This window comes from Brachyhypopomus gauderio, chromosome 1 (assembly GCF_052324685.1).
Source record: "Brachyhypopomus gauderio isolate BG-103 chromosome 1, BGAUD_0.2, whole genome shotgun sequence".
In the NCBI taxonomy this organism is placed as follows: Eukaryota; Metazoa; Chordata; class Actinopteri; order Gymnotiformes; family Hypopomidae; genus Brachyhypopomus; species Brachyhypopomus gauderio.
In genome coordinates, this window is record NC_135211.1 from 8,054,841 (window position 1) to 8,079,475 (window position 24,635).

At 42.5% G+C, this 24,635-nt stretch overlaps 1 protein-coding gene across 1 annotated transcript; it reads right to left on the reverse strand.

The window, feature by feature from the left end:
- Positions 1 to 17,566: 17,566 nt before the first annotated feature.
- On the reverse strand, positions 17,567 to 21,777 carry LOC143526619 (G2/M phase-specific E3 ubiquitin-protein ligase-like). Its single transcript, XM_077021120.1, has 12 exons — positions 21,656 to 21,777; positions 20,975 to 21,281; positions 20,800 to 20,885; positions 20,531 to 20,583; positions 20,302 to 20,341; positions 20,164 to 20,213; positions 19,983 to 20,069; positions 19,484 to 19,797; positions 19,085 to 19,152; positions 18,439 to 18,611; positions 17,937 to 18,151; positions 17,567 to 17,845 (listed from the first exon to the last, which is right to left on the reverse strand). Exons 1-12 carry the CDS (start codon positions 21,743 to 21,745, stop codon positions 17,610 to 17,612), a joined length of 1,719 nt encoding a protein of 572 aa, XP_076877235.1. The 5' UTR covers positions 21,746 to 21,777; the 3' UTR covers positions 17,567 to 17,609.
- Positions 21,778 to 24,635: the final 2,858 nt, after the last annotated feature.

Below are 24,635 nucleotides of genomic sequence, written 5' to 3' on the forward strand. Positions count from 1 at the left end.
GTGAGCGAAAAACCCCAAGTATCACATAATATTTGCTAGTTGCATGCCAATGAAGGTATACAAGTAAAATAAATCACTCCTAACATTCTGGAAACGTATGCTTACTCACTGAAAGCATCCGGACATTATGCAATTTTTGCTGATTTAATATAAAATAGCCTATGCCAGTAATCCAGTAGTTTAATTAAAAATAAAATATCTTCAGGAGACAAGCTGTGTGTGTAAATGACAAAATTAATCCAAACTCCCTAAAAGAACAGGGAAAATGAGGCGTACTACTTCTATTTAAATACAAAATGTGGTGTACATTATCGTTTAAAACTTGTCAAATGTTAGAGATTTGGCTAAAACAATTGAGAATCAATGGGCATATTTAACAAATAAACTCTTTATACAATGGATTATTACAATATACAAGCCCCTGAGCCTACGGCATGCATTGGAACTGCTGGTCTAGAACTGCAGTTGGCTGTCGTTAGCTACATTCCGAGCCGCTAGGTGGCGCATGTCTAAAACTACAGCACGTCTAGAACTGCAGGTCTAAAACTGCAGGTCTAGAACTGCAGTTGGCTCTCCGGCTGTGCAATTGGATGCATCTCCAATAGGGAGGGTAACTACGGGTGCACAGAATGGACAAAAAGAATATACGTACTCCCTTTGCCATACAGGACCGTAAAGAACTTTTAAAGTAAAATAAAAATAAGGGAGGGATTTCTGTGAAATTAATAAAATAAATCACAAATACAACAAAATATATATATACATCATTTTTTTTCCATCTGCTACATTCACCCCTCCTAAATTTCACAGAAACCCAGAATGTATTAACCCTTGTAAGGTGTTAAGGTGGACCCATTTGCAGTTCTTTTGAGAAAAATAGTATGAATTATTATTCTTTCACAATGAGATTCACTGGCCTTGACTCATTTTCTGTGAGGAACATGAATCTGGAAAATAGAAAACTGATCTAAAAAATAGATGTTGAGAAGACTAGGCAGAAGGTAAAATTTGTGGAAGTTGTTGGGTCCTCTAGTTGTGCATCAATGTTGCAACCTTGTGCGAGAAGAGCACTAGTGGCTCATTCTGAGAGCTTGGATTCAGTTGACTCACTTTCTTCACTGTCTCCTTATCATTCTGTCTCTGTATCTCTCACCCTCAAAAACAAGAAGAAAAGTTTACAATTAGACAGTGAACATCTTAGTGGATTGTTGAAATCAATATACAGACAGACATTCCCAGCTTCTGAAAACACTGAACACACATAATCAGACAAATATAATTGGGTTGTGCTCGATTAAGCAGATTTTTTTTTTTAATTAATTAGCACATAGGTAATACAATTCAGGCATGTAATTACTATAATATTATACATACAATACATATATATAATATATTATTGTCAGGAATGTCACCTGATAGCCATTAAGGACTCAGCTGTTCCTCATCACCACGCCCACATTCCAGGCATTCATATACACCGTCATCACAACACCTCGTCGCAAAGTATTGCCAACCATGTTGCATACCGAGCGTTATCATACTCTGCTGTTTCTCCTGTGTACCGACCTCTGCCTGTTCCCTCGACCCCGTCTCCTGCCTAGCCCTCAGGTACCGTACGGACTCTGCCTTCCCATTACGACCCTGGACCGGATAGACCACTCTCAACAAATGGCATTAGATCAACTCCGTTTATGTATTAACATCTCGCATTCTCTGGTTGTATCTATCTGCCAAATAAAGAGCACTGTGCTTTTGCATGAGGATCCCTCTCTGTCTCTTCCAAACGTTACAAAATACTTCGCCATTATCTTGGATCCTGCAGAAGCTCAAGCCTATCCGGAGTGCATAGCAGCCAGCATCGCGGCGTTGGAGGAGGAAATCACACTACTTACCGAGACGACTCGTAACCAAGGGATTACCATCCTGGCTCTCTCGGAGACCCTCCATCAAGCCACCACCGCGCAGAACCTCGGTACTCCTAGTCCTGTAATCGTCTCCGTGTTACCCTCCAGTATTCCTGTCGCTGTTCCGGAGCGATATGATGGATCCCCTGAACGCTGTAGACACTTCCTGATGCAATGTACGGTGTACTTCCTGTACCATCCTACCAAGTTCCAGACCGAACGCCAAAGGGTTAATTTCATCATCTCCTTGCTTACTGGAGAGTCAGGTGCCTGGGGAACATGTATATGTGTGTATACTGACCATAAGAACTGTTGAGAAAATAAGTTTTTGCTTAGCAATAACATTAGCAAAAGTATATTTTGCTCATCAATGAAATGGATATTAAAATTAGATATATAATTATTAATTAGATAAATAATTGCTGCCTTAAACTATTAGTTTATACGTAATCTTAAGAAGGGCCTCACAAGGGGCCATATAGGGGCCATATAGCATATTGTTGCATCAGAGAACAGTTTGGTCTATAGGGAGTGAAGTATCTGTAGAATATGTTCTATACTGATAAGCTCCACAGAAGGTCACTTGCACCAACTGCCTGTAAGGACACCCTATTAGGTTGGGACACAGTGGACATGAAATAATGCACGTTGAGAACTCTAACTATGACCATGCAAGTGGACTGAAGGGGTGGGGCCATAGTATATAAACCTGCTTGTTACCAGTTTACTTCGGATCTCTCTGATGTAAATGAGAATTGTTTGGAATGTGGGAGATCCCCAGAGATGTCTCTGTTTTAATAAAGGCCTTTTTGGTATTGCTATAATTTTGGTATGTTGTTCCTGCTATCTCTTTCCCATCAAACGAACACGCTGGGCTAAAGTGGTTGATAGAAGTTAAAGCCCTAACAGAACCTAGAGTGTGTGAAGTCCGCCAGACGTTTGAATCTGCGTCAGGCAAGGTGGGCTCTGTTTTTCTCCCGGTTTAAATTCTCCGTGTGTTACAGGCCCGGTTCCAAGAATACCAAGGCGGATGCTCTGTCTCGGATCCACGACAGATCACCGAGCGATGAGGCGCCGGTGCATATTCTCAAGGACTCCTGCTTACTCGACCTCATAAGATGGGATGTGCAGGACGACTTGGATGCGGCTTTACTCACTGACCCCAGTCCCGAAGTCTGTCCCGAGGGTAAGCAATACGTCCCGGTGTCGTTGCGAGGGCGAATCCTCCAGCTCGCCCATGACACGGCAGGGACTGGACACCCGGGCATCACTTGTACTCTCCACCTCATCGCTCGGAAGTATTTGTGGCCATTGTGGGAGGACGACATTCGCGACTACGTACTCGCCTGCGAGATATGCGCTCAGTCACGTACTCCACGCACCTTACCCACCGGTAAACTCCTCCCGTTGCCTATCCCACGTCGGCCATGGTCACACATAGCGGTCGACTTTGTCACCGATCTGCCTGTCTCAGGAGGCAATACCATAATCTTTGTTGTAGTGGACAGGTTTTCGAAAATGTGTCGTCTGATTCCTCGCCCCAAGTTACCCACAGCCATGGAAACAGCATCGGACATCTTCCACTACGTCTTCCGGATCTATGGGCTCCCAGAAGACATCCTGTCCGATCGAGGGGTTCAGTTCACCACGCGCGTCTGGACCCAGTTCTGCAAACTGTTCGGAGTGACAGCCAGCCTGACGTCAGGATATCATCCCCAGTCCAATGGTGAGGTGGAGTGGTACAACCAAGAACTGGGTCGGTTTCTACGCCAGTACTGCGTATCTCAGAGAGACTGGCATAAATATCTAACCTGGGCTAAGTAGGCACGTAACTCCATAATACACTCCTCAACCAAACTTACTCCTTTCCAAATCGTCTACGGCTATCAACCCCCGTTTTTCCCATGGGATAAGACGCCCTCTGATATCCCTACTCTAGACGAGTGGCTGACGCGCAGTGCTCGTACCTGGGAACAAGCTCACGTTCAGTTGAGACATGCCCTCCATACCCGCCGCATGAATGCTGATCGCCGTCGTCTCCCAGCCCTGATCTATCACCCTGGTCAGCGAGTATGGCTCTCCACTAAGAATCTCAACCTGCGTCAGCCCTGCTGTAAACTCAGTCAACGTTACATCGGACTGTTTAAAGTGCTGAAGAGGGTTAACGCTGTAACCTACAAGCTGCAATTGCCCCCTCATTATCGCATTAATCCCACCTTTCATGTGTCTCTCCTTAAGCCTGTCCATTACAGCCCCATGTCTGTCTCATTTGTTCCTGCCTATCCCCCGGAGCCGCTGGACATCGACGGTCGGCCTGCGTATATCGTCTGGGAGCTGCTGGAGTCCCGATGTCGGTGTGGTGGTCTCCAATACCTCGTCGATTGGGAGGGCTTAGGTCCTGAGGAGAGAACCTGGGTGGCTGCGTTGACAGTCTTGCTGGGGCCCGGGACAAGAAAGTTTCATGTGCCCCCCCACCGGCTTACGTCATTTGAATTTTCTCTGTAGCAGACAATCCTTGTGTTAGGTCATATAGTATAAAATATAGCCACACATCAGCTGTTTCTGACAGCTGACTGGTTTATACTTGACGTGTCGCGAGCGGCGCGAGGGTCCGCGCGGCGAAAATGACGTAATCGCAGTGGCACCGAACGTGCGCGGATTCGCGAGGTCGTGCACCTCTCGAATTTTGTAACTTCGCGCGCGCCGCGCTTCAGCGCAATAAACAAAGTCATGTTTGCAGGGTTCATACACCTTTATAAGGTGGAATTCAAGCACTTGTACGTCACTTTAAAGGTCCATTTCAATATTTCCCTGAACGCTAAACTTAATTAAGTTAAATATTTATACATATACTCGAAATAATTCGCTTTTTCTTTACATTATTTAATGGTTGTTTATTTTCAAAACGCCAAATCTTAACGTCTTCACGTTCTCTCATGTTTCGTCCTGGAATTACATTTGTTGTGAAACTAAGTAATACTTTAGCCTAAATTCCAGCACTTTTCAAATCTGGAACACAATGCATAAAAATTCGTCAGGTAAAAGTTTTTACTTTCTTTTCTGCGCTCCAGATTTCTGTTTTCTTTAACTATCCACCACTGTATTTATCGCTGCTGGGCGGGTACCAGCCGGCTACGGTCGATGCTGGATCAAACCATTTTTCAGTGGGAGGCGGGGGTGTATGCACTTAATGGAAAATATGCAGATAGGTAAAAAACATCTATATTTTAGCCACTGAGCCTATTTTGAGTATAAAATTTTATATTAATGAAAGATTTCAAGATTATTTAAAATTATAGACTTTAAATAAAAAATAAATTGCTGGGCTCTTTGATGGGCCCCCCTGGCCCTGGGGCCCGGGACAACAGACCCGGTTGTCCCCCCCTGTCGACGGAGCTGGCTGCGCGGGACGTACTCTGTCCCTCGCTCATCGCCGACTTCCACACTGCCCATCCACATTTTCCTGCCCCCCGGGGCCGCGGCCGTCCGCCTTCGTGTCGTGGAGCATCAGGAGACGCTCCGTTGAGGGGGGTTAATGTCAGGAATGTCACCTCATCCAAACGTTACAATTATAATATAAGCCTTTTGCCAATTCTTGCCGAAATATTGGACACTTAAGGCTGCTACAGCCGCCCCTCCCCCACTCATCAGCGTAGCGTTCCCCATCTCAATATAACAAAGTCATCAAACGCAACAGAACCAAGAAAAAATTACTACATAACCATAAAACCCACTTTCCTTTTTCAAATTAAAGATAGCAGAACAAGAAGACTATTTTAAAAACCCTGACACAAAAAAAAAAATTATAAAATACTTTTAGTATGTTAAGACCAAAGAAAACCAAGAGACAAATCTTGCTAACGCCTTAGCGGCTACGCTAGTAGCCTGCTATCTCAATCCACTTTCCCAGTGCAAAAAAATAGAACTAACTGCTCAAAACATTCGTCATGTATACAAGTAGCTTCCTAATATTAATATACATGTATGATAATATATAATAATATATTGAACGATGTATAACAGTTAGCATGGAATTCGCCCAGAGCGCAAGAGAATACTTACTTTCCTCAGAGGAGCTACCTCACGACTGAGAGAAAAGCGCGCCAAATCAATAAATGTGCGTGCGCAAATGGCCTCCCATTTGCCATATTAATGTTGTTGTCTGGCGGGAACGTAAGCGAACAATGGGCGGGTGATCACGCCAGTTAGAAGCGAATGAATGTCAGGTTGGCTGCTGTTTGCCTTTGTTCGCAAGAATGCTCAGATTTATCTGGTAATCATCACATGTTAACATGCAGATGTGCATTAAACGGTTGCGATAAGTCAGTGTGAAAGACGTGAAAATCGAAAATTTGGCTTCACCAGCACACACGGAAACATGTGCAACGCATGCAAACCCACACAATGAATGTTCCCCTCCCCCACAGCGAGGACCAGACCCTCCTGCCTTCCCGCTAAAAATGTCAGGTGTTGTTCCATGGCTAGCTAGATGTCAGGTGTTGCTAAATGGCTAGCTATTGTTGTTTTTAATGTAGTCATCCTTTATTTACCTCACATGTACATAGTTTTCTGTCTTATCCAAATGAACAAGGCTAACCTCGCCCTACTCATGGGCCATGTGATAACACACGCATGAAATTTGCTAGCATAACGTCAATGCATGGCTATACAGTGCGTGATAAAATATAACAGTAAAGTGCTTAACTTCCATCTTTGGAACAGCTTCCACACACAAAAGACTGACGAACAGTGCGATAATGCTATAATAAATAAAGTACTTGAATAACTTACTTAATTTCGTGTTAGTCTTCTCACAATGCGAGATTACGGGCATTTCAGGATCGACAGAGTGGAGAGGAGAGAAAGGCTGGATGGCTCTGGTTGGCTGGAATGGATCTGACGCAAGCGACTCGGTCCGGCTTCTTCTTCTTCTTCTCTTTTTAACCTGAGTTGAGCAGTAGCGCCACTTCAGGACTGGAGACCACCACAAACACAAATTAATCATGTTCCTTCAAGGCGTTGGAAACGTGCACATTCAACCGCCCTCATGATCAAATTATCCTTATTTGATTAAATCTCGTTTACTCAAGGAATGTTATTTAATTGTTTTGGAACTATTTATTTTATATGGGTAAATCCAAAGACCCGATATTTCCCATTTTTTCAGTGTGGGAGAGGACCCATTGGAGGATGTCTGTGCACAGGGTGAGGGGGGACAGCCTGCAGGAGGTAGATCCATGGTCTGAGCTTGTCTGTCCTGTGACTCTAAATACCATTGAATGGGGGCCACAACCACAGAGGGTGAAATGATGTGTTTCATGGCTTTAGGAGCGTTACCATCCTCATGAATTCGTGAGAAGCAGAGATCGTATATATATAAGTGGACTGGACGACACGAGTGAAAAGTGAAGCCTCCGCGAGTCAGCTGCCCTCTAGTGGCTGGCTGCAGTACAAATTTTATCCCCGCCCATTCCCATGTAAGTGAACGGGCCAGACAAGAAACTTTGAATTTTTATTACACGTAAAATAAGTTTTTTGAGCAATTATATTTAGTCAATTCTATAACACCCCATTGCGTTAGTATCTCTCCCAGTGTTTTTCTCTACGATAAACAGATTTTATAGAAGTTATTAAGTGTTATTTAAAGAGGTGTGGCGATAAGGTGATTGACAGTTAATAGTTGCGTTGGTTGACATCTAATACCGCGCAAACGTGAACGCGCTCAACATCAAAACTCTCGACAGCAAAACTCTAGACAGCAGTATTAAAACCTTTTACCTTTGTTTATTTTGTAAAACGTCAAAAGTGTCTACACTGGTGGGCGTATCCTAACGAATGTCGAGGCGGATATGCGGTCTCTGGCGGAGATACTATCCTGCCTACCGGTTCTAATGCGCATGCTCTGGCTCCAATTTTCATTTACTGCGCAAGCGCATTCAAGATGGCGGTGTCCGTGCGGCCATCTTGGTGGCTTCAAAAGCTCACAATGGGAGTCAACGGCGACATACCGTCCATTATATATACAGTCACTGGTGAGAAGGCATCTGCTTTCGAATTCTTGCAGTCAGGTCTGAAGGTGGTGGTGAACTTAAAACACATAAAAAACAAAGCCCTTCTTGCCTGCCAAGGCATTCAACCTTTTTGCTGTCTTGATGTACTCTAAGTTCTTCTAAATTCAAAAGGGTGAATAGCACCCTCTAACCAATGCCTCCATACTTAACTGCTAGCAGTTACTTATTACCTACATCATAGTTGTGCTTAGTCAGTGTGAGTTTGGGGTAATAGGCCACACACGGATATAGCTAGGGAAGAGAGACATGGCATTGCGAGAGAACGGCATCCACTTCCACTAAGAATGGTAAGGTGTGGTGTGATGGTGCAAGTTAGCCCATCACCGAAACATAGACACAAAACAGAACTGCTGATACAAAGGGAGTTATTTATCCCAGCAGGGATGGATCCACCTGCAGGGGTGACGAGTCCCTAGTATATAGTAGAGGAGAACACGCAAACTAGGCAGGAACAAACGGAGATCGCACAGGGAACAAAGAACACCAAAAACACTTAATGAGCGAACAAATGAATTATAACACTGACCGAAAGCACAAACTGACTCATAGCACAAAACAACTGATACCAGACTAGGGGAGCACAGGGACAATAAATACACGGAACTAACAAGATACAGGTGAAGGGGAAACCATGGAGACAGACAACAAGGCGGGATCAACGAGCAGGGAACAACACAGACACGAGGAACAGGGAAACCAAAGCGACAGCTAGGAGCTGCCCTAGGAGCTCGGAGCTGCTAGGAGCTGCTAGCCCTACGTGACATGTTCCTTGAGGTCATTAGAATATAATCAATGTAAACTATGTTCAACATTTCACGGAAAACCTTGTTCATAAACTATTAGAAAATGGCAGGAGCATTAGCTAATCCATAGGGCATCATCGTGTATTCATAATGTCATTAGTCGTAATAAAGGCTGTTTTCCACTCATTACCCTCCTTCACGCAAATCAGGATATAACGGATTTTTGGTGCTGCAGGGTTGCCAAATTTTGACGTTTGCTTGGAGTGAGATTTTAACTTGGAGGAGGTGGCGAGTGTAAATTGTTGAGCGGGGGGGGGGGTGTTGGGGGGTTGGCAAACGTAAGTGGTTGAGCGGGGGGGGGGGGGGTGGCGAACATAAAATGGACACAAATTAGGTATTATATCGCGGTCGATTGATCGCCAGTGGTTGGCCAGAGCGAACTAGTAACTCCTTGATAGCGATAAGCCCACGACAATCTATACAGGGCTGAAATCACCCATCTTTCTTGCTGACAACAAGGTAAAACAAAAGGGATTCACTGTGTAGAGCACCCACCATTGCTGTGTCTTCTCAGTGAACTGTTGGGTTGACCATCAATTCCTTTGATACAGAGAGGAACGGAACAGGGGAGTGTGGAAATAGATCATTATCTAGCAAAGGTTCTATCTATAACATTACCACTGCATCTCAAGAGTTTGAGGGCTGAAATGAAACAAGCAGTCATACACCAGGTTAGTTTCACCGGTACTGTGATCTTTCTATTGTCAAATAGAGAACTGGTACATGCACACACCCAAAGCAAGGATTGATCTCTTGATATGACATGGCATTCATTTTTGTAATGTGCCGCAACTCTGCAGTAAACACTGTCGTTCTACTGTTGTCGTTCTACTGGGTCGTGTATGATGTCCCCTGTCGTAATTGGAGTAATTGTTCAACCTGGTCCTCTCTGATGTGGGAATGATCAAACACTCCTTGAATTATGATTCAAAAGTAGCATACGTGGGTGAAACTATGTCATGAGGTGGACCTTTGGTGGTGAGGGAACTGCAGACCATGAGGTGGACCTTTGATGGTGAGGGAACTGCAGACCACTCAACTTCCACCATCCCAGAATATGCATCTTAATGCCTGAAGATCCATGCCATTCCATTGGCATACATTAGTTTGTGCTCCTGTTGGCAAATACATCATTACACTTAAGCCCCTCAGCTAGATTAGACATCAGTGCCCCCCCGACACAATCCATCATGCTAGGGCGGCCTTGGCTGAGCACATGCACATATCACCATTATTCAAAGGGCCCATTCATACCAACACCCTTTAGGACAGAGGGTCCCAGACACACCCTTTAGGACAGAATCCATCCCTATTCCTGCATGTTATAGAATGAATGAATGTTTCAATTTATATAGCACCTTATCAGGACACCCAAGGCGCTTTACAATTGTAAACACAGCTACGTCACAGACAACCAATCACACACCGGCGAGAAGCGTCAGCCAATTGCACACAGCGTACTCTCTACCGGGATCCACAGCCCCCTAGGGGACTGAATGGAGTGCAGGAAGGGGAGAGAGGACAGACCTTAGTGGCAGAGCACCATCCACCACTGGGCATACAAGCACACACACTCAGACAACAACTTGTTTTTATTGAACAGATAGAGACATAGACACACTCTCAGGGAGAATTTGTCTGGGATTGCCAATTTACCTAACCTCCATGTTTTTGGACTGTGGGAGGAAACCAGAGACCCCAGAGGAAACCCACGCAAACACAGGGAGAACATGGAAACTCCACTCAGATAGGGACTTGAACCCAAGACCCCAGTGCTGAGAGGCAATCATGCTAACCACCAAGCCACCGTGCTGCCCGAAACCTGGTAGATGTAAGGAGGCCATGGCCCAGGGTTGCATCTGTCTCATCAGCCTCTGTGAGTGTCTTCTTTGTGTTGAGGAATGAACACTGGCTGAGGCCTTGTGTGGGATACAAAGGTCTGGATGTACTGCTGGTGAAATACCCATACCCACTCCTGCTGATCCCAGGTTCCCTAAAACAGCTGCAGGGAGTTCATTACTTTGAGGATTGGGATTGGTATGGTCCGAAAGAGTAGCACTAGGTGCTCATATTGCAGATCCTGGATCCCAACCTGATCTCCTCCTCCATCACATGTCAACAACAAGGCAGTCCACATTCCCAGGGGATCTATCTGTCATGGTGCGTCAGGCACACAGCCAGAGGGACACATCCACTGATTCACACACACACACACACACACACACACACACACACACACAACCCGCTTATGCTGTAACATGTTCTAAGACAGCACTCCTGTCTCGTCTGTGTCGGCAGCAGCTAAGTCCGCACTTAGAAAGATAACTGCCAGTGCTATTCACTTTTGCTTTTTTATAAATTTTTTTCACTTAATGCTAGGCTACTTTACTATAGAGAATAACTCCCTCCCTGCCTCTGTCACTCAGAATATGTCAATTGTGTATAATTTATGATGTAATTGTTTCAAAAAAAGTGTTTAGACAATTTTGTAACCTTTTGTTTTAAACGTTCAGTGAAAAGATTAATAAAATAACATATTGCACATTGTTGAACAAATTCAAACCAGCGTGTAGTGTTTGTCTCCAAAAAGTAATGTCTTTTAAGCAAACACAAACGAACAAGGCATATTACCAAGGGAGGTAGTGTTATTCAGCTTTTTCCTTTAATTTAATATGTCTTGTGCCTGAGCAACATCAAGTTAGGGGGAATCTTACTTCAGAATAAGAGCCTGAAAATATTTGAACACAATATATAACATTATTACAACTATACTATTTTAATTATTTTAACCATGTAAACATTGATTTTATCTCTTTTACGAAAATAAAATAAATATGAATGTGTATTTACACAGTCGATAAGAAACAGAATAGCCTCTGCAATGGACAATTTAGAAAAACAACAATCCACATATCTTCACAGAAGCTTTCATTCAATTTACAGTGTTACAATGTTTACAAAATGGTTTGAGGGCAAGAAACTTGATGTAAAATGTACTGAGGATGGGGCCATACTGGTGGCCGAGGTTGGTTGATTGGCTGGAATGCACATGGTGCTGGTGATGCATGTGAGATGGAGGATCTAATTCTTTCACTATCATAAGTACCAAATATTCATGTTTCCTTTAAATCCAGTTAAATCTGTGGGTTTTAGCCTGAATCCAGATGCTACCTGGTCCAGCTGTAGTGACTGAATCAGGAATTGAATCAGCATCAATTTGCTGTCATTTGCTTTGGTACATGGCTCTGTGAGTTTTGTGTTGTTTAATTCTGTTTCTGTGTTCATCACTTTCAGTTTTTTCATGTTTTGTATGTTCAGTTTCTGTTTTCTCATCTTTTTGAGTTCAGGGTTTCTTATGTTTTTTGCATTTTTTGTAAATCTGATTTATTTATATTTTAATTCGATTAAAATCTGGGAAATATTGCTTACTGCAAGCAGAATGCATTTACCAGGAGGTACCAGTTAGTAGGTCAGAAAAGTGAACTTCTGATGTTCTCAAAGATGGATATGACACATATGTTCATAATAGCTCTGGAATAAATTTTGGGAGGGTCATGTAAAAGACAGCTTTAGTATATGGTGATGAATCACTTGACAGAAGGAGCTATTTACTTTTTAGTTTCTAAAGTCACATGTTCACCCATTTTCCCCCTCAACACTTCCTCCTATTATTTCATCATGTGATAAAAAATGAAAATCAGTCAACCTCAAAAAACAATATGCACCAATGCTGAAGCTTAACCTTAAATTTATTGCATTTTTCTGTCACACACGATGTGTAGTTTGTAGTTATATGTAGTTTTTGTAGTTTCTTTTGTAGTTTCTTTCCAGCTGTGATTGTAACCGCTGTCCAATACTACTCTAAACAAAAATGTCTAACTTTAATTTAATGATAAGTATAAAAGTGTACAACACAACACAGGATTGTTGTCTTGCTAACCACCAGAGATAAACAGCAGGATAAAACGTAACAACTGCTGAGAACATGACTAATTTTTACAACACAACGTCAGGTTGTGGTTGGACATTCTTAGTTTTGGGTTAAACCGAACAGCTGAGTCAAAGAAAGAATATAAACAATTAAACCTTTGTCGGGGTCTCACTTTCTGAAATGAAATGGTGTGTCACGCCTCGACTCAGTGTTATAACTTGTCCTACCTTCCTTTCTGTGTTACACTCGTCACTCCCCTGCGTCAAAGATTTATGGAAATAGTCTGGCCAACTGATTCTGTCGCAGAAAATACAGAGTGGATGTCTGACTCAGAAAGGACAAATTTGGTGGGGCGGTTTACAGTGGAAAGCCCAAACACAGCTGAATTGCTCGAAGCAAAGCTGCTTGCATTCCCAAGCCACTTTGTGGAGTAATCACTCCCAGCTTCCTTAACCCTCCTCCTTCCATCTTTTGTTTAATAGGCACATGAAGAGTGTCACAAGCCAGGCAAGTCTTTTGAGCAATTTCAGTCCATATATGTTGGCATATAGACTGCCTTTTGTTCATAGCAAGATGTATTGTTTTTTGTTCATGGCCAGTTTTATTGTGCTTTATTTTGTTGCTTTATTGCTTTATATGTGCAGAATAAAAGCAAATGTTCTCACCTAAATGCTGCCTTAATATGCATCTATGTATAGCATCTTTAACTGCTTATCCCTTTTTGAAAATGTGGTGTGAAATATTGAAGAGATTTATCTTAAAAAGGAACAGAACACATATGACTTACAAGTGGAATTTATGTATATACCCTGAGACCATGATGCCTTCAACATGACCTTTATTGTTGAGCATTAATGAATTGCATACTAATGCATACTTCTAAGTTATTTCATGTTACCTGTGGCCATGTCATCTTGACAAGTAGTCAATATCCTCAACAATTCAAGATGGTATGATTACAGAACCCGAGATTATCATGGAGTTTAAAATGCTACATTATTTAATATTTAAAACTGGATTGTTGCCAAAGTCTTTCTAAAGCTTTAAGACTTAAAAAGGCATTACTCTCAAAGGTACCTTTACTAATTGTTGAAATTCAAGGTTTATAATTATAGTCATAATGTTTATAATGCTGATTCTGTGCGTGTGTAGCGTGTGAGGCAGGCAAGATGCAGAGACGTGTAATCCTTATACACATGCAGTTTATTGCATGAACAATAGCTACAGAAGTAGTTCTGTACACAGGTAACAAACAATGTCGTACTGACGACATAGACTCACAAACATGAGCACAGTACAAGACTAACACACACAATATATACATAACACTTAACCAGCACCATGTGTAGAACATTAGACTAACAAGACGTGTGAACACATTCACAAACAACCACACCCACGGAAAGTACATATATAGACTCGGACTACACCTTGACACACCCGAAGGGAGGGGTCCAGGGCTGTAATATTATAGACCCCCTAACAGGGGCAGCTCCTCCCGGAGCGCCCAGCGAAGCTGTGAAGCCCCGGACCTACACTGACGGGCAGACCAGGGGCTGCTAGAACCACACCCAGAGGCGGAGCATCCACCATGAATCAGCCTTGAACACCCTCCCTGGAAAGACAGGGGAAAACATGCTACACAGAACAGGGACATTCACAAACACACACACAGGAACAATCGATATGAATGGCACAAAAGGATAAAAGGGATTAGGCAGAATCCCTATTCCCCTAGCAGAACTCTGGGGTTCATTCCCTGTAGTGGAAGCCACAGGAGCTTGCCCAGGCTCCTGAACTGACATGCAGTCCTCAACGCCGCCACTGGAGGGCGCGCACTGGGGTTAGGCTCCCTGGGAGCGCTTGTGTCCTCCCAGGTGCCACTTTGGGGTGCTCTGCAGATCCATACCTGGGCCACACCACTGGGGGTGCTCAGTGTATCCAGATCTGAACCACACCCTCTGAGGAGGAGCCTCGGAGGGTGTGGCAGGTGCCTCCCCCTCAGCGTCCATATCCTCCTCCTCCTCCTCCTCTGAGGAGCCGTAGCTCAGGATACTTACATCCTCAGGAGTGCTGCCCTCGGGGCACACCATACTCTCCCCGTCTGAGGGGGGAAGGGGAATTTCTTCTGCCGGGAGGTCCTGTCCCTCACTAGGTGGGGGAGATGTAACACATACGATATATACATAATGCCTCACAAGTACCGTGTGTAGCACATCTGAATAATGAGAAGTGTGAACACACAGACTTGGACTACACCTACATGCAACAAGTTGTAATCTCAAAGAGTTTTTCAGTTCAAAATATTGAATTATATCTAGATAATTATAGAAATATGTAAGGCAGGATGGTTGAAATGGACACTTTCAAAAGGATATTGTAATGTATTGACCAGGCAGAGAGGGATCCAAATGCAGAATACCGCTTGTATTTAAATGAAACACTTGTACAGAAAACGGCAGGTGAATCACTAGCACTAGGATCAGTAGCCATAGCGTTTTCTTGGAGTGGTCGGGACGGTCCAGGGTCATAATGGGAGAACAGAAGTCAGGAGGTACAGAGGGACAGGCAGGAGACTAGGTCTGGAGAGTAAGCGAGGGTCAGAGCACAGAAGATCAAACCAGTAATGGAAACGCTCGGTACACGGGAGTGACATGACATGAGGGTGTATAAGTATGGTAGAAAGGAATTGTGGTAATGAATGACAGGTGAGGCTGTTTCAGGGGAGATGAGGTGGCATTTCTTACATGTATTTTACTTCAGATCTGTTGTGGGACTGTCAGGCCCGTGATATACGGTGGCCGATAAGGGCAAAACAAGTTTACATTTTAGGAAACAAATTTACAAAAATACAAAAAACGAATTTACAAGTATCGAAACACTTTTACCAGCTACCGAAACACTTTTACCAGTAGGCTACCGAAACAAATTTACAAACGGCGAATTTGACGGAAAGGGTAGGTACAAAACAAAGGAAGTGCTTGTTGCTGACCATTGTGTCAATCAAACTTGTTCGCGGGGATAGAGTGAGTGGAGTTAGCAGTCAAGTCAAGATTAGCAATGTTTTGTCCATTTTGCGGCACCCATTTTAGCCAGTTGGCAAGTTTTTGTTTTTCATGTGGGAAGTCTTTGGAGTTTTTAAAAGAGCAGTCAGAAGACGACCTAATGCGTTTTTGTATAGGCTACTTCAATGAAGGTCACTCCTATGATGTAATCGTCGATATGATATCCTCTTTACACGGTGTAAACATGAGTTTGCGGTCTTAAAATGAAACTGAAAAGGAGTGGAGTGTACCGCAGAAAAAACTATTCCTCTACAAACGCTGTCAAGAATGCTATACGGTTGGAGCTCCGTGGACCAGGGCAGCTCTTTGGCTACCGAACGATGTGGCAAGTACTTCGGCAAAAGTACAATTTGCGAGTAAAGAGAGATGATGTTATGGTGTTACTCCGGGAGCTCAATCCTCGAGGATGCGAGATGAGAGCACGCAGAAGGTTCGTCAGAAGGACCTACTATTCAATGGGGCCCAACTATATATGGCATTCTGATGGTTACGACAAACTCAAGCCATTTGGATTGGCCATTTCGGGCTGCATAGATGGGTTTTCACAGAAAGTATTGTGGCTTGTATGTGGACCAACAAATAATAACCCATCAGTAATTGCTCGCAATTTCCTCTCTTGTGCACAAAAACTTGGTGTTGTCCCCATGAGACTGAGGACCGATTGTGGTACGGAGAATGGCCTTATGGCTGCAGTTCAGTGCACTCTTCGACACCAGCACACCGACTACTACTCAGGAGTGTCTAGTCACATGTATGGCTCATCCACCAGCAATCAACGCATTGAGTCGTGGTGGTCGATATTGAGAAAGGGAAGGTATGCAGCCCTAAGGATTTGTTTTCATAATTGCTATTAGCCTAAAGATATAACATTTTTACTGTCATTCATAATCATGTAGATTAACTGACATGAATATCACTGTATAGGAAGAAAATTCAGCGTAAACACACCAGTTACATTGTACAGTATATTTAACCTGACTATAGACCATTATTATTGCACTCCATTTCTAAAGGTCTCAGTTCTGGATGGAACTATTTGCTGACCTCCGAGATGCAGGACACTTCAGTGGAAGTCATGAACATCAGTGTTTACTGAGGTTTTGCTTTGGCGATGTCGTACAGAAGGACCTGGATGAATGTGTGACACTGTGGAACAGTCACAGAATTCGAACTTCAAGAACAGCATCATGTCCTGGAGGAGTCCCTAATGAACTTTACTACTTACCACACAGGTAACTAATTAGTGATGTATTGTTTCTTTACTGTAGCTGTTATTTGTGGCATATATGTAAATGAATGCTTTATTAAGATCCATTCCTCAATCTAGATTTGGCTCCAGAGACTGTGGCTTTAGAGTTGAACAGACAGAACTGGATGGTTTTCCTGAGATAAGACAGACGGTTAATCCGTGTGGTGACCCAAACATCCAGGAGTACTTGGACTTTATGATGGAACACAGACAGCTACAAAAGCCAAGCAACTGGGAGACTGCAGCACAACTGTACCTTTGTCTCAAAGACATATCACAGCTGTAATTGTTCTGATTAGACATTAACTGAGTAGATTTTATAATTTTACCTTTCCAACTACTTGAAGCTCACATGAATATGTTTGAAATATGGAGTAACGGTAATACATAGAATGAAATATACTGCAAATATGGAAAATAAACATTTTATTTCAAGTACTGTTTCTCCCCTTAATACATCATTGCTGTATCAAAATTTATTTGCCATCAAGAACATTCACATCTTCATTTATGCTTAAAATATAGCAATAACAATGTGTTTTTTCCATCACAAACATATAAATCTATCACCTAGGTATACCATGGTTTAATAACATATAAATCCTGGGGAATTCTGAATTCCAAAGTCCATATTTGTCCTAAACTCATTGTATGAATCCAGAAGTGGTAATTTCAGTGTGTTTGAGCATGTATTTGCCATTGGAAATGGTGAATCATCCAGGAACTCAATCTTTGGCAGTGGATCCAATCCAGCAGGGGGAAGTGAAGTTAGTCCAGTTGCAAACATGAAAACGTCATTCACACACACAGCAGCCTGGCCTTCTGTAAAGCAATAGAACTGTGATGCTTATACTGCTAGTGTTTTTAATTAGTAGTAAAAATTGTCATTTATTACACAATCTCTTTAGCAAACCTTCACAATCAAGAAGATAGTCGGCCCAGTAACCCAACGTTTGACCTTCTCTAATTCTCCTGTTGCTCCCGGATGGACTGAGGTCAGGTTGGAAAAGACTCTCAAGTTGGAGAGCAGTGAGTTTCTTCTCTGAGTGGCACAGGACTGGGACCAGCAATGTAGGGTAAAGCTGCAGTGCTGTCAAAAACTGAAGGGCTGAAAGACCTTCTTTAAATCTGGAGAGGACAACACACTGTTACACTGCTTTATAGTATACCAATCATAGTATACCAATCAGTAAATAGTATGCCAACATAATACAAATAGTATGATGACAATATAAACATTCTCTAAAATGACAATCTGCTAAATCACCAGAAACATTTTAAATGTGCTGTACATTATTTATACAGCCCTTCACACAGTATTCATTCCAAGTTGTCTGTTAACAGCTACACTGTGGACCAGCAGCACTTGTTTGGAACATGGCAACCAACACAAAATTCTAAGAATAGGATGTTACCTGTTGATTACACACGAGTTGCGGTCAATAATATACCATCGAAGATAGTCTGACACAATTGTTCCCTTTTCTTCAAGAGTATTCACATGTCTCAGACAACCAGCTGTCTGTAGCATTGTACTATGCCTTAGCATACTTTCTCGCAGCGCATCCACTGAAGCAGCACTCTCAATCTACAACACAAAAAAAGAAAATACATGTACAAACACCAGTGTTACAACTGTGCTGAGAATACCACTTATATATTCCATGCTTTGGGGTAGAGTGGGCTCATTGAGAAACAGGAGAAAAGGTAACTAAAACAAAAAGGTCACTTACTCCTTACCTTTCTCTTAAAACTATAATTTTCTGATTATTTCCAACAGGAAGTTAAATTAGTTGTGTTTTCAGTAGTGAAATGAGCATCCCTTCAGTTGCATTTACTCTACTGATTGAGAAACTAAAACTGGTTCATTCAATTACACGTTGTTCAATGTTTGGTCAGGCAAAGTGTATGGGGTTCAAACTCCATCTGGGTTTGTTCTACACTATACCAATAATACTTGGGCAAGGCTCCTAACACTACTCGCATGCCTCTAACATGACTGAAGATCATAAGTTGAGATGAATGAGAGCATCTGCCCTAACATAGGCTTTGTTTTCTTACCTCTCGCAAAGCTTCCCCTATTCCTTCATCAGTTATTAAATCAACTGTTCCTTTGAATGAACTCTGCCCTGCAAGGTAAAGTACAAGCTATTCCGATAGGAAATGTGGGCCTGGACCGCCATGCACCACTGAAACTGCAATCATCTTTCCTGCCATGTAGTACTCATCCTCCCTGACAGCTGTGAATGAAAATAATTAATATTTCTATATTCAGATACACTACATAAACATCTATATAGCCCGTCCGTTCACATTTTTACTGGCCCACAGCCTCTAGTGCAAAATGCGGGCCCGCGTTCAAATTTTCCGGCCCACAGCCTCTGTTGACCACAGCATGTTATATTTCACCAGAAGATGGCAGTGATTTCTAAACCCCCCCCCCCCCCCCCCCATGCATACCATTTGCGTTGTAGACCAAAAAACGTTGTCCTGCTGGTCCATCAAAAATAGGCCGATCTTTCAGATTGTTCATTAGTAGAGTTAGAAACTCTCGTCTTGGACCACCTGCATCGATTCCATCTTCAAAAACACCAGCATCATCAGTAAATCTGACCAGCATGTCACAGCTTTCTGAATAGGTTGCACGCTTGAAACCTCGGACTGCTCCATTCCAGACATTTGACCGTGAAATGTTGAACCGGCTGACTCTTCCATGATCAATTGGATGCGACAGGTTTGTGATGATATCAGGTAGTGTAATTTTTACTTCCTCTCTGTAATTACACAAAAGTGACCTACATTGGTAAAGATTTCAGACAGTACACAATTTGCTATTTTACACAACGCTACATAAGCCTGTAGGATAAGGCTGCTTTTATATATTGCCAGAAATTAAATCTTAAAGCTGTAAATGTAAAGAGAAAAATTGTGTTGTCACAACCGGCAACTGTCAGCTTACATGGTCAAGTCTGGAATAGTCTTAAAATCTACAGGGACAGGCTCTTCATCCTCTTCCACACATGGTGCATAAAGGTCTGTGTATTTACTGTAGAGAAATGGCCATTTTACAAAAAAAATAAAAAATTACACTACTTTAAGTGATTTACAAAATGAGTTATCAAAAAAAAAATTTTCCTTACCTGTAGCAAGTTGACTTGACCAGATTGTCCTCTGAATCAGATATTACTATCTGAAAAATAAATTGACAAAGGAACCTAAATGTCCAACACAACACAAAACTGAAAGCAAAGAAATTGAACTAAAGCCTGCTTTAATACCTGTTCATGATTTACTGTAGAGGAATGTCCTACTGCACCTCTGAAATATGTTAAAAGTACTAGTTTAGTGCAACAAGGTAATCTTGATTGTTATATTTCACATAAATTTTGCACTGCTTAGTCAGAGGAAAAACTGGTCTCAACATAAATTTAAGGGTCTGCTCCAAACGTGTGACCTCAACACATACTATATTTGACAAAGTACTTACGTTTACATGTTAGTACTTACACTTCATCTTTGGGTCTGTTGTTTGGTGTACTTTGGTTCTGGGGTTTAAAAACCTGAGGTTAAAAACAAACAATTCACAAAAACATTAGGTAGTATGTACTGTTCTTCTCTTACGACACATATACTGACCAGCCAGTTCATTAAAGCCACCTCACTCCTCCACTCATATCCTCACTCTGACTACTGACCATAGAGATGCACACTGTAGTTCAGATTCAGTGTTCAGGATTAAGTATATTTTTTCCTAATTTGCTTAAATATTAACTCACCACAGTGTCAGCCTCACTGAATTCAGCTCTGCTCCTAGTTGTGATGACAATTTCAGAATCAGAGTCTGATTCTGAGTTAACATTGACTGCAGATACATGAAACAAAATAAAAATTAAAATCACAATTATGTATGTAACCGTAATTATATAAAAGTACTATATCAGATCCACAGACCTGCTCCAAAATGTTTTTGCAGGCACACAAACAAAGTGATCCTGCAATACGTCTTTCCAATTTCCTTTTTATATCCAGCCAATGTGAATGACCTTTCAGTCCCAGGCACATAGACCACCTCAGAGCAGTCTGGATACAAAAGGACATATGGTCCTTCTTCCATGTCCTTGTAAAACACCCTCATTTTCTGAACAGCTTGTTTCAGCAAATCACGTGCTTCTATCTCTGGGTCAGTAAGTAAGGGGAGTGTTTTTCCTCTCACAGGTTTTAAGTCACATCCATGTGGTACCATCAATCCAATGTTTATCTAGCAAAATAAACAAAGAATATGATTACTGTACATTTTATATGCAACAGCTATTTAAATAGCAATACAAACGTTCATACTGTAATGAATATTATATAATGAAATCTGTCCTTGTAAGCTAATCTGTGGTTATTATTTTTTTTGACTGAAACTAATGCTAAAATGGCCCAAAGCAATGAAAAATAGAGAAGCTTTCTATTTTCTATTTTTATGGATGCTTAAAATAGTCATATAGATTATACACACTATGATCGATTCCGGGCCCGCCGACGGGCCTGGGATTTTTTACCATTTTTAATCAAATTCGTCTACTGATAAAACCTGACCTAACTGTAAACACATTCTCTTGCAGCTATCCATGTTCAGCAACTTACATGAACTAGTCTCCTTTCTTGTTTTGATCGTCTCTTTGGCCCACAGCTAAAAGCCTGTCTTTCTTTTGATTTGCTGTTTCTGTACTCCATGAAATGTTTGTAAGATGGGCAAGGCTGTTCAGCTGGAACAAACAGACCTAATCAACATTTTCAACTGAAAGTTATCAATCAAACATCCGTCATTCCTGCTCTCCCACAAAATATTATTTTTTCTGTCATTCTTGTCCCGATTGTTATGCCAAGCTGGCTTCATGTTTTGGCAGCCCTTTTCTAATCAAATAAATGAGTGCATAGCATAAAAAACATCTCTGATAAAGACAGCTAGCTAGCTAGCGTTTACAATTCTATCCTTACATTATTAGCGTTTACATTACTAGCTAGCTAGCGTTACACTTACTCTCATTAACATTTCCAAGTGGTTTAGACATCGACGTAGCATCGGTTTCTGACTGCTCTTTTAAAAACTCCAAAGACTTCCCACATGAAAAACAAAAACTTGCCAACTGGCTAAAATGGGTGCCGCAAAATGGACAAAACATTGCTAATCTTGACTTGACTGCTAACTCCACTCACTCTATCCCCGCGAACAAGTTTGATTGACACAATGGTCAGCAACAAGCACTTCCTTTGTTTTGTACCTACCCTTTCCGTCAGATTCGCCGTTTGTAAATTTGTTTCGGTAGCCTACTGGTAAAAGTGTTTCGGTAGCTGGTAAAAGTGTTTCGATACTTGTAAATTCGTTTTTTGTATTTTTGTAAATTTGTTTCCTAAAATGTAAACTTGTTTTTCCCTTATCGGCCACCGTAGTGATACCTACCTGTCCTGTTATATCCGTGCCTGCCACATCGGACGAACTGAACTTTGTTACCCAGAATACCGCGGGGGCTCATGTGACCCCCCGGCGTTCAGACTCACCATCTTACTGATGGAAATCACCTGTTCCACTCCCTATATATTCTGGGAACGAGTAGTAATTCATTGCTGAGTATTTGTTGTGACGCACGCGTCTCTGCGTTACGTTTGCCCGTCTCTATTTATTCTGGATCCGAGTATATAACGTCTTTAGTTTGGTGCTCTGGTGTTCCGAACCTATATATAATTTACATTCTGGATTGTTTCTCGACCCTGTTGTTGGTAATCCTCTGTTTAAATAAATCCTGTCCAACATCTGACACATCATGAGTGTCTGTAACATAATACAGGAAGATGATAAAATCCTGCACCTAACATCCGGAGTCATGCAACAGGCTTGGCTAGGATGTATTAACCAACCAACGACTATGATCTTATAATACCTACTACTATGCCCATGACCCATCGTCTCAACTACCCAATACTACTAAGAAGACAAGATAGATTTCACACACCCTATGCACACACTAGTTGCTTGAACAGAACACAGCAGCAGCTACAATCTGATACTGGCTCGACAAGGATCCAGAAGCACAGCGCACTATGTTCATGGGCCATTGCCTCAACTGCCAAGTACTCAGACCACCAAACAAACCTGGACTGACCTTCAAAACAAAGTGACATGGACACACACAATACCTTGCAAGCTTTTCCTTGGGGTCATCAGAAAGGCACCTCCCTTCGTTGGTGTTTCGATGAATTGAGCCCCCAACACCTCCAGAAGGCTCATCAGTGGAGTCTGGCGTCCCAGACCCACCCCCCCTCCAAGCTCACAATATAGCCCATCACAAAATTTACCAACAACCCTGCAACCCGACGGCTATTGGAAAAGCCAAGTGACAATCCTACCCATATCTCAACATCAAATCAAATCAGTTTATTTGTATAGTGCTTTTCACAACACGTTGTCACAAAGCGCTTTACAGGATTTACAAGGTTCATCACACATCACACACATCAAACAAATTATCTCTTCAAGTACTATCCTTACCCCACCTAACCTCAGCCCTTCTTAGCCACACCCACTGACTAGATCTCTCAGCTACCGCTGACAACTCCTTTACCACTGCTCTCATCACACAGCCTCTAAATCCAAACTCAGCCAGTAGTCTTGTGGCAGACTTCGCCACGAAACCCCTAGCCCCTACCTCTACAGGTCTAATATGTGCTTGTCAGCCCCGCTCTCTTACCTCAGCCACCAAATCTGCATACTTCAACCTTTTCCTTTCATATGCTGCATCAACTTCGTCTTCAAATGGAACAGTTAGCTCTATGAAATACACTATCCGCTTACTTTCAGAATACAACACAACATCTGGCCTCAAGTTTGTGACTACAATACACTCTGGAACCTGCAATTTACAGCAGTGGCGGATGCAGCCGGCGTTTTTTGGACGGGCCAGTGTGTAATTAGGGTGGGCAAACACGAACGAAAGTTGTTGAAGGGGGGGGGGGGGCGAACGAAAGTTGTTCGGGGTGGGCAGGTATATGATCACTAAATGACTCGTGCGCTAGGCGAAAAAAATTTTTCATTAATTTTCATATGGAAAACTGTATTCTGAGCTTGTGATTGGGTGGGCCCAGCTGCCAATCAGGGTGGGCCTGGCCCACCCAGGCCCACCTGTAGATCCGGCCCTGATTTACAGCCTACATCAACCAACAGTTTCCAATCTCTTGCATCAGCCCACTTACCACCACTTACCACCAACTGTGCTGGCTCCTTGCTATGCTGCCCCTCACACACAAACCTAATTACTCTATTGGAACTAGCAACTGGCATGCCATTAACTTCCAACCGCTTCTTATCAAGTGCACCTGCCAATGATTTAAGTACCTGATTATGCCTCCATGTATAACGTCCCTGTGACAAACTCACCTTGCATGCCGACAGGATGTGCTTCAATGTACCACTTCCTGCATATAGCTTACAAGTTGGATCCTCACCTAACCACTGCCCAAGGTTTTGTGGAGTTGGAAGAGTGGCAAGCAGACCTAACAAAAACCCCAAAAAAAGAAAAATGCACGACTACGCCACCTAGGGGAAATTCACCCCAAGGAATTACACTGG

Coding starts and splice junctions, on each gene's coding strand:
- LOC143526619 (XM_077021120.1), bottom strand. CDS start 21,745: ATGGAGTACAGAAACAGCAAATCAAAAGAAAGACAGGCTTTTAGCTGT. Junction 20,584..20,799: donor TCAGTGAGGCTGACACTGTG/GTGAGTTAATAT, acceptor TTTTAACCTCAG/GTTTTTAAACCCCAGAACCA. Junction 18,152..18,438: donor AACTCGTGTGTAATCAACAG/GTAACATCCTAT, acceptor TGTCCTCTCCAG/ATTTAAAGAAGGTCTTTCAG.